General features: G+C 42.2%; 1 protein-coding gene across 1 annotated transcript; it reads left to right on the top strand.

The window, feature by feature from the left end:
* Window positions 1-2,584: 2,584 nt before the first annotated feature.
* On the top strand, window positions 2,585-10,780 carry ARMC10 (armadillo repeat containing 10). The gene is made up of 6 exons (XM_033162964.1): window positions 2,585-2,687; window positions 5,484-5,632; window positions 7,072-7,206; window positions 8,607-8,783; window positions 9,951-10,022; window positions 10,321-10,780. Exons 1-6 carry the CDS (start codon window positions 2,636-2,638, stop codon window positions 10,576-10,578), a joined length of 843 nt encoding a protein of 280 aa, XP_033018855.1. The 5' UTR covers window positions 2,585-2,635; the 3' UTR covers window positions 10,579-10,780.

Here is a 10,780-nt window from a genome sequence, read left to right as displayed (position 1 = left end):
TGTCCGGCCAGAGGCTAGCTCCTCCGGTACCTGGTGCGGATTTTCGAAATCCGTTTTGCTTGCAGACGCCCTCAAGTGTAGAACTACGGGTGGTCTGTTCACTGTTCCCACCTATCATTAGACCAGGACCACACATTCTACCTACAGTATTAATATTTCAGAACTAGAGTCATGATGCTCATTTTTTTTTAAAAAAGCCCATGTTCAATGTTTAAGCATTGCATAAAATCAGCTGTTGCTTCCTTCTATCATTGTTTCCTGTTGAAAATAAGGAAAATGCCTGTGGTTTCGGGGCATCATTAGATTGCTACTGCACTCCAGATAAACTTCACTTCCGCATATAGCTAACAATGCGCTTCGCGATCAGCAATCCTACAAGTGAACAAAGCAGGGGTAGGAAATCTAAGGCCCGGGGGCTGGATGCGGCCCTATCGCCTTCTCAATCTGGCCACGGACGCTCTGGGAGTCAGCACATTTTTACATGAGTAGAATGTGTCCTTTCAGGGGCATACCCAGGATCAAAACTAGGGGGGGGGGGGGCCGCAAGCCATGGTCATTCAGGTTGTGACATTTCAGCACGGAAAGGCGAATGAAACCAAAATTTTAGGAAAATTATATATAATTATAGCAGTGCTTTATTTTGGTAGTTATTACAATTATTTGCTTGAATTTTTTTTTTAAAAAATTTTCTAGTTACATGTCTTATACCAGGGGTGGCCAACTCCCAAGAGACTGTGATCTACTTTCAGAATTAGAATCTGGCAGTGATCTACCCCCGTTTTTGGGGATCAGCTCAAAGTTGTTTACCTTTTTTGGGGATGAGGAATGCCCCGTTTTTTATGGGTTCGGTTCGTTTTTTGTTGTTGAGCTTTTCTTAGGGACTAGACCTTCTGAAATAATTGATTTAAAAACTAACTCAGCAAGACAGAGGACTGCCTGCTTTGTAAAGTGCGACAACCTTTGAGGTACAAAACACCCAGACAAGGAAAACCAACTCAGCTAACTAGTTTACACAGATCTGAGGAGCCAGTTGATGCCTGCTAGGCCTTCGATTTCACATATGGCGCCCAAACAACTGTACCCACACCTCACTACCTCCAAAGTAAACCAAAAAGCTAAAAGCAAATGCAGTAGCAAACCTCAGAACTGAACTTAAAACAAAAGCTGTATTCCCCGGCAACTGCACAGGCAAACCACCTAGAAATCAAACCTTGCTGCAAAACAATGCCACCCCCAGTGGAGGCTGGAACCTGCCCCACAAAAGGAACCTGGGACAAGCTGAAGCACCAATGGCTCAATCACCCTCTTTGATAACATAAAATGCATAATGATTATTTAAAAAAATATTTATTCCTTTTAATTAATTTTCTAAGCAGTAGCACCGGAAAGCAAGAGCACACAAAATCCTGAATGATTTGATTACTGACCACATTATGTAAACAGCAAACAAAAACAGCTTCAAAAAATCAGAAAACCCCAAATGGCTGAAAAACTCAGTTTCCCAGCATCCTCAGCCCTCGCAAAGGAACTACTCACCATGCAAGGGAACTCAGTTTCCCAAGCTCCCTTGCAACGATGATTCCCGGCAAATTCAGAAACTTGCATATCGAGATTTTGGGAGGGGGAGAAAGACCAGTCCTTGAGCTTTTTTTCCAGGAGGAGAGCTTTTGTTTCCTTTTAGGCTGCCAATAACCATTAAAAAAATTGCTTCTGGGGGGGGGCAGTTGCCCCCCTGCCCCCGCCCCGGGTACACCCATGTGCCCTGGTCCTACGAACCGCATTAAAAAGAGCTTCCCTGGGTGAAGAGCGGGCGGGGTTAAAAGAGGCTCTGAAGGGAGAAAGCGAATGGGTGTTTTACTCGTGATTCCGTTGCTTTGAGGGTTGCAGCGGGCGGGAGAGAAAAAATTCTTCTTCCTAAGCTTTAACCTGTTGCCGGCCATAAACCCCCAAACACGTGGCAGTATGAACACACTGAAAGGCAATGCAAGCACAGCCATTAAAAAGGCAGTGAGCCCATATGAGGCCCAAGCACTCCCTTCTTCAGGTGTGTACAGTGACTTACAGCCACAACAAAGGGTCAGCAAAACTCATACTCTTTATATTTTGCTTTCTAGGGTGCAAAGTGCTTTTAAATTTTCCTTCACACAATATTGCGAGGTAGATTAGGCTGAAAAAAAACTTGGGAGGGGGGCACGTGCAGCAGGCGGGGCGCGCCACATCTCCCCCGGCGCGCTCCCTGCGCACGAAGGTCTGGATGCGGATGGCGCCGCGGGCGCAAGGGGGCGCCGAGCGAGAGAGGCGGAGGCCGCGCTCTCGACCTCCCCGTGTCGCCGGTGGCCGCTTCCTCCCGGCTTTCCCGGCGGATCTCTGAGCAGCGGGCCGAGAGAGACGCGGCGGCATGAGGGACTGCGGAGGCGGGTCGTCTGTGACGGTGAGGAGGACGGGGCTTGTGGCGGGGCTGGCGGTCGGGGCCGGCGTCTGCTGCTACTGTGTTTACCGAGCGACCAGAAGGGGAAACGAGGCAGGAGCCGAAGCCCGGGCAAAGCGGGGGGATGTTCGTCGAGGGCACGAAGCGCCCGTCTCTGGCGGTGGGGCGGCCGCCCCCAAGGGCCATTTGCTGCAGAAAGTGTCTGCGATGCCCGTGATTTCCAGCCCGGGCCGGAAGGGGCCGGAAAACCTTCAGCAAGGTAAGAGTACCAAGCGCTCTGTTTTGTTCTTAAATGTTTTTTCCAGTTACCGAGTTTGCGCTTTTCAAGATGACAGTGAGAAGTCCCAGTGCCGGATTTACGTATAAACTAAACAAGGGGCCATTCCGTAAAAAATGAGCCTGATAAGAATGCTATATGAGCACTGGACTTTGGTGAGGAAGAGTCCAAACGTGCAGTCTAACCATTTTTTTAAAAGCTAAAGACAAAAGAAGTTTATTTTATGGACCTTCTTTTCAAAAGTCCACCCACGTAGTCTTCACAGAAGTGTTCAAGTTAAAAGTTTTCTGATGATTGTCCCACCCGTGACAGCATTTTTTCCTTAATTTTGTATCGTTAAATTTCTTAAACTTAATTCCTGATTGCATAGTTGTAACCAATAAACATTGATTTAAACAGATATGCTGAGTTTATCATTGATTCACCTCCCAACTCACAGAGTTTTTCCATAAATCAAACTTATCTCAAGCTCCATGTCCTTTTTTTGTCCCACTCGTGACAACACTTTTAACATTTAATAAAATTGTCAAAAATATCCGTAAAAATAATAATAAATTAGTAAAATGTTCAGTATCTTATTAAGAACATAGTTTAAATTTTGGTTGTTAATTTTTATGTATATTTACATTGTTACACATGTGCGAATACCAAAAAACATGGTCAAAGTGTCCCACCCGTGACAGTGGAATGGCCCCAAGCTATAGCTTAGGGCCCCTCTCTCTTGGGGCCCCCAAAATATTTAAAGGGGGGGGGAACTGGATGTACATTTCCAAAATTTTAAGTTAGAGCTTAATAATTCTTTAACCATTAATATACTTCTTCTTATTTGTATTTCAGTTCAACAATTACTTTGATAAAATACATATTCTGTTATGTGCAAATGACTTTAGATACCTATTAGGTCCATAAACTACCATATATTCAATACAAAAAAAAAACCAGCAACAGTTTGTTGTTGACAGAGGACAGCTGGACATATAAAGGGCCCCATTACCTTCAGTACCTTAGGGCCTCATCAAACCTAAATCTGGCCCTGAGTACACCAGTGGCAAGTGCAGAGAAATACAGCTGTGTCTCCATCACTTGGCAGAAGCACAGTTCAAGGGGTTTGCATGTTGTTTATTTACATGCTATTAACATAACATTACCAGGGCCTGTCACTCTAGCTAGGCAGTTTGGCCTGCAGTCTACTACTGATGATAGTATACTGCAATTGTGCAGTTCATCCCATGCTTTGCTGCTGATTAGCAATCCATTCTTGGATTGTTAGTTGTGCAAAACATTATGACTAATTAAAAGGCAGGCAAGCCTCTCTACACTTAGCCTGATCAGAGGCTCTTCTTTCTCCTCTTGCCATTAGAGACTTTTTCATGTATTAAAAAAAATTAGCCTTTTTGTTCAGGCACCCATTGCGAATTATTAGTGAATGAGGTTGTTGATTCTTACCCAGAACAACTGCTTGATAAGGTATAATAACCCTGTTTCAAATACCGTATGTTTCTCCCTTCTCTTCTTTCCCCACTGTTTCCGAGGAGGCTTAGAGCCAATTGGAGAAATGCAGTTTGAGTAAAGAAATAAGGAAGAACCCAAGCCCACTGTCTTAGGAGGGAGAATAAATAGGAAATACATGGTTATTAATAGTTTCAAGACAAGATGAGATTAAATGTAAAACACTGGTTCAGAACAGACATCCTCAGATGCAAGGAGAACAACATTCATTGCTTTATTCTGCTCCATAAAAATCCAGTTAAATAGGACTTTTTTATCATAACCATCTTACTAATTTGTCATTGGAGCTGAGTTAGTGATCTGCCCACAGTCACCAAAATGTCTGTTTTAACACAGCCTTTTATGTTCATGTCAAACTTTATGTCATTGGGCTATAATAGCTCAGAGTGTAGCTACACAGGTTTGAAACACAAAGATATGCCTAATGTAAAGTAAAATAAAAAGTTGTAGTACAACTGTTTTAGCTAGTTATGTAGTATATAGATTTTTTTTAATTATGCATATACACACATTAACCACTGTAGACTACCACAGCCTTTCAAATATGCAATGTAGAGGCAGGTGTTAACACTGTACTCCAGGAATGGGGAGTTTCAGGCCCAGGCACCAAATGTGGCCCTGCAGTCCCCTCTGACTGGCCCTTGGGACTCTCTCCAAGTCACACACGCCTCTCCCCAGACCATATCCCTCACTGCCCTTGCTTTACACCCTAACAGTTTTTGCATGGCTGGAATGTGTCCTTGAACTCTGAAGTTGCCTCTTGATTGTCTGGGTAGAGAGGATAGAGAGTGCCGTGTGAGCCTATGCAGCAACTAGCCCATTGCATAAAAGACAACCTAAAATGTGTTACTCCATCCACTTTTACCTTGGGCCCAATCCACCACTGACCAGGGGCAGAGCTACCTGCCCCAGCCCCCAGAGCGGTGTGGGGGCGTTGCTTGCTGCCCGCGCGGTGAGCTTCCCTAGAACCTGCTGCCTGCACGGTGAGCATCATGGGGCGCCGCTAGCCGCCCGCGGCAGCATTGTCTCTAGCGGCCCGCTGACCTCGCAGCACGAGTGGGGGGTGGCGGTGTGGTGATTTCACCTGGCTTTACGATCGCACCCCCCGAACTTGCCTTCCTCCGCCAGTGCCACTGACATGATGGTGTTACCCTGGGAAGGCTGCCCAGAAGGCATTGTGGCCTTGATCCGTTCCTTCCTTTCCTCTCTTTCCTCTCCCCCCCCCAATTAAATTACTAGTGTAGAAATGGTTTATGTTTCTAAAATTAGAAGACGTGGATCTTCCAAAATCATCCCATGATCTGGAGGCACACCATATACAGAATCTTATTCGTTTACTTGACTCTACGAAGGATCCCACAATTCAGGAGAAAGCCTTGATTACATTGAGCAACAGTGCTGCATTCTCTGCCAATCAGGTAAGTATTGTTCTTTGCTTGAAATAAAATAAAATATATAAAAAAACAATAAGATAAAGTAATAATCATGTAAAAACTAATTAGAGCAATGTAATTCGTTTCCTTGGGATCAGGATCATATAATCTAAGTGGGGTATTAATCTTCGAAATGAAATTTTCTTTTACAAGTAGGTATTGGCTTCTGTTAGGTCAGTGGTTCTCAATTAGTGAAGTACTTCATACCACGTTTTTTGAAAGCCATGGCTTTTGAAAGTATTTATATCTCTATGGTAGTTTTTGGTATTGTGAATTGTGCCACGGACCCCCTGGGTGGATTACGCAGACCCCTGGGCGTCCACGGACCACCAGTTGGGAACCACTGTGTTGGGTAACTGTAATACTTAGCTGTGTATTTTTCTAGGACCAATACAACTTCCACAGCTTAAGTGACAGAATTCTAAGCAGACCCATAGTGCCTTGTCCCATCTCAACACTAGTGGTGCCTCCAGACTCATTATTGTGAAGAGGGAGTCAAGAACACAAACTTTCATTATGCGCAGTTAGGGTTCTGTTGCTGTAGCTCAACAAATCCACTTAAAAAATAAAGAAAGACTTTGTGTAGTTTGGAAAGTGATGAGGAAATGCATTGAAAAGTGTGAAATAAACGAATGATTAATGGAAAGATATATGAACACCCTGCAAGAAAATCAGGATAAATTTTCATTGTAATAAACTGCCCTGCAGACAAATCAGAACAAATGCTCAGTAGAGACCAGATATCATTTATCCTCTACATAAGTACAAGTAAATAAGGTTGAATGCTCAATAAACAGGTCATCTGGAAAAGCCCTTATAGAGGAAATGGGAGATTGAGTTGAGAGTACTTCACTGTTCTGTAAGGTAAAGGTAAAGGGACCCCTGACCATTAGGTCCAGTCATGGCCGACTCTGGGGTTGCAGCGCTCAACTCGCGTTACTGGCCGAGGGAGCTGGCGTACAGCTTCCGGGTCATGTGGCCAGCATGACTAAGCTGCTTCTGGTGAACCAGAGCAGCACACGGAAACGCCGTTTACCCTCCCACCATAGTGGTACCTATTTATCTACTTGCACTTTGACGTGCTTTCGAACTGCTAGGTGGGCAGGAGCTGGGGCCGAGCAACGGGAGCTCACCCCGTCACGGATTCGAACTGCCGACCTTCTGATCAGCAAGCCCTAGGGTCATCTGGAGAAGCCCTTATAGAGGAAATGGGAGATTGAGTTGAGAGTACTTCACTGTTCTGTACCTTACCTCAATGAGAAAAAGTAGAGATGTCTAGAGTTGTTTTTACAGATTAGATAAAAATGAAATCCAATTGCTTCATTGTATTCTTTGTTGATTCAAGCAGAATTCATATAACAATTAAAACATATTTTGTTTGGCTCCTGGACTTAAATTAAGATAATTTTTCTGTTAACTTGTAGGATATCATTCGAAATTTAGGCGGGCTTATCGTTGTTGGAAAAATGCTTTCAGTTCCTGACACTAAGGTTAAAGAAAAAGCACTGAATGCACTTAATAACTTGAGTATGAATATTAAAAATCAAGAAGAGATGAAGGTAAGTTTAAAAGCAACAAACTCTACTACAGAAAACTCTGTGCAAAAATAATGAGTTTATATGAAGAACTTTTTGTGCAATCCCATTTAGATTCAAATCAATGAAAGCTTTCCCATTGACCTCAATGTGATCTAAACCTTCCCCTTAATGTGTAATGTTGATTAGGTAAATACTTTTTCTAATGATTAATTACAGCATTTTATATGCTGCCCTTCAGTTAAAACCCCCAGGAAAGCTCTCAAAGTCATAAGCAACACCAAATTAATAACAAAGGTGAGCATAAATATAACTCAAAAGGGCTTTCCATATGTGGGACACCACAGCTGAAAAGGCCCTCTCTATGGTACTACCCATCTGACTTAAGAAGGGAAGGGAATTCAGAAGAGGACCGCTAATGATGAACAAAAAATAGGATGACTGACTTCTCTCGTCACATTCTGCAGCGATATAGCTATTTGCTTTGCTAATGCACGGGGTTCGGGAGAATCCCCCTTTCCATGTTTCCAGAGGTCCGACAACTTAGCGGTCAACGCCAAGATTTCTCTGAGGGACCACAAAATGTCACCTCGCAGAGCTCTGCAATTTTCCTGGCTTAAGCCATAATGCCTCGAATGTGTTCCCCTCCTTCACTTCCCCCATGAGGATCTGCCAGCCAACTCTACTCCATGGTCATCAACTGTAGGGTTGTCTATCCATCTCTGAGCTTGCTCAATCTTCGCTTCTAGATGGACAGCAGCCTTGGCAGGTCTGCGTTTGCAACAGCCCTGTTGATTTAGACTGCAAATTCTGCAGCGATGTAGCTATTAGCTTTGCTAATGCACGGGCTTCGGGAGAATCCCCCTTTTCCATGTTTCCGGAGGTTTGACAGTTAATAGCGGTCAGTGCAGAGACTTCTCTGAGGGACCGCAAAATGTTGTCTTGCTCTTTGGGCGTCCCCACAGAGCTCTGTCACAGTCATGCAACCCACATTACTTTGTTCTGGTGCTGTTCAAACAAGTGTTGCAAATAAATGTGACAGCGTGGCAATTTTAGTATTTGTATTCAGATGGCAATGAATTGGCTCTTGAATTTACATGATGAAACCTAAAACTGTAGGGATAGTTGATGGTGTTGCCCCACAATCCATTAACAATACTTTAAACATCTGCTGAGAAGAAAACAGATGACTCTACATTTAGAATATGTTGTTAATGGAAGGATTATTGTGATAAAAGATTTTGCCAGTTTTTAAAATTAGCAGCATTCGCTATGCCTCATGTTTAAAAAAAGGTACTTTGTCGCTACCTTTGCGTATTTGTTAAAAATTTATGTTCAACAGCGATCATATTCTGTTTTTTAATGATAACAGTGGGATTATCAGTGGTTTGTTCTGATCGTGTTTTTGTTTTTCCCTCCCTAAGATATATATTACCATAGTTTGTGAGGAAACAGATTCATCTCCCCTGAACTCTGAACTTCAGCTAGCTGGGCTTCGATTTTTAACCAATATGTCTGTTACCAATGACTATCATTACATGATGACAAGCTCCATACCATGCTTTCTTCATATGCTTTTGGAAGGAAATGAAAGAACACAGGTACCATAAGATGCTCTATCTTGTTAGGAGGAAAATATTTAGTATTCTGCTTTTCTTGTCTGACACAGTCTTTTAATTCTCTGTGTCTTAAAATTAATAGTAACCATGCACATAAGTTAAAGGGGGTAGAAAATGTTTTTAGCTGATTTTTTTTTACTTGCCTCTTTTTAAAAAGTGAGGGAGTAGGACTGTTTAGGCTTTCTGAACTCCAGAGCCAACTCAAAAAAATGTTAACTAATTAGAACTGGAGCATTAAAACAATTGCTTATCGGTCATTCATTAGAAAAGACCTTAGCAGGATTCCATTCCCTGTTCCTTTTTAAGTTAAGAGCACCACAAGGTGGCTCTCTATCACTCTCAGCCTCTTTACTTTTGAGTGAAAATAACAGCAGAGCTTGTTTTGAACAGTTCTGAACGTTTGTTCTTTAGATTACAGAAGCACACATTATTAGAAGAAAACAGGATTCTCTGAGAATTCAGGATAGATTTATACTTCTGAAAGATAGATGTGAATTTTAAATTAAGAATAGGCTCCTAGAAGAATAAGGTTGCTGTCACTAGTCCTCAGGTTAACTTTGTGTTTCTGCTGAGTACTATGCAAGCTTCATTAATGTGTGGCCCTGAAATTCCCTCCAAACTGACTAATTGACAGTCACACCAGGGCTCATAGGTATACCCCCAAACCCAACTCTGTCTGCTTGACTACAGACTGGTCCCAAAGTGGTGTGCTGCTTTGGTGCTGCAAACTCCACTTTCTGTGCCACCCCACCCCCTCGAAACTGAGTAATTTATGAGGTTTGCAATGCGAGTACCTAAGTCTTGTACTGGTTTACTCAGAAATAAGTACAGTACTGATAAAACTTAAATGGGGCTTATTTCCTAATAAGGACAAATGCTTGTTACAAGAAAATGGGGTTTATAATATTTTGTTTTTTCCCCTCCTTATAATTTTGGTTTTTTCACCATGTTGAACTGTCAGAAAAAGTGGGATCTACCCGGTAAATTTTTTGTTTTATGATCTCCTAGCTTGCAGTTTGTAAGCTGCGCTTGCAAACCTTATTGATTAGTAAATTAGTAATATGTGTTCCTAATATTTCCTGCTTATTTTATGTATAGTGTTAAATCCATAGTATATTATTGAAATTAACTTTCCCCCTATATTAATAGGTTCAGGTTCTAAAAGTGCTTGTGAATTTATCAGCAAACCCAGCTATGACGGAACATCTCCTTAATGCTCAGGTAATGCTACTTTTTATGCTTCTTCCAACAATTATTATTTGAAGAAATAAGCTTTTAAAATAACTATAGCTGAGTGAGCAGAGGTAAGAAATACTCCAGGTTAGCAGCTGGAGAATGCCTGAGGTGTATGGTGCTCAAAATTTGATTTTGGGTTGGCATAGGGAAGTTCAGAAGCTAGTAAATTACTAGAGCCCATGAAGGTGGGTAAGTGATGCATCTGATATTTACTAAAAAGATGTATGTTTACTTATTTTTTCATGCCTACGAACAACTATTTCTTGTTTGTTTAATTCTCTAGGCACCCTTCTTATTATCCCTGTTTGACACCTGCATAAACAAAGAAGTTTTGCTCAGGGCCCTGGTGTTTGCTACAAACTTAACAAAACTTACGCACAAGGACAAGAGCATTACTGCCCATCATCATAGTGAAGGTTCAATTTTTTCTGTACTCTGGGGGAATACTACAGAGTGTGCTCAGAAACTAACATCTTTGTTGTACCATCATGACACAGAAGTAAAAGAACAAGTGGCAGAACTGATAAAGCAGCGGTGCTGAAACTGGAAATCGTTAAAAGCCTCCATTCAAAATCAAATTCCGGATGCAAAAGCCTAAGCTGATGCTTATGAATGTAGGACACACAATATATATGTAGACCTACATGTTTGTGGAACAGGAAGAAAAGTAGTAGAACTTCTTGCATGTATGAAACTACTTTCAACCTTGATGGAAAAGCATTACATGGTAGAATACACATGAA

This window comes from Lacerta agilis, chromosome 10, assembly GCF_009819535.1.
Source record: "Lacerta agilis isolate rLacAgi1 chromosome 10, rLacAgi1.pri, whole genome shotgun sequence".
Taxonomy (NCBI): domain Eukaryota; kingdom Metazoa; phylum Chordata; class Lepidosauria; order Squamata; family Lacertidae; genus Lacerta; species Lacerta agilis.
Note: the sequence above shows the minus strand (reverse complement) of the source record. Positions and strands in the feature narration are given on the sequence as shown.

Bases quoted from the DNA above. Each gene is read 5' to 3' on its own strand.
- ARMC10 (XM_033162964.1), top strand. From the start codon at position 2,636: ATGCCCGTGATTTCCAGCCCGGGCCGGAAGGGGCCGGAAAACCTTCAG. The intron at 2,688-5,483 runs GTAAGAGTACCA...TTCTAAAATTAG, and splicing joins GCCGGAAAACCTTCAGCAAG to AAGACGTGGATCTTCCAAAA. The intron at 5,633-7,071 runs GTAAGTATTGTT...GTTAACTTGTAG, and splicing joins CTGCATTCTCTGCCAATCAG to GATATCATTCGAAATTTAGG.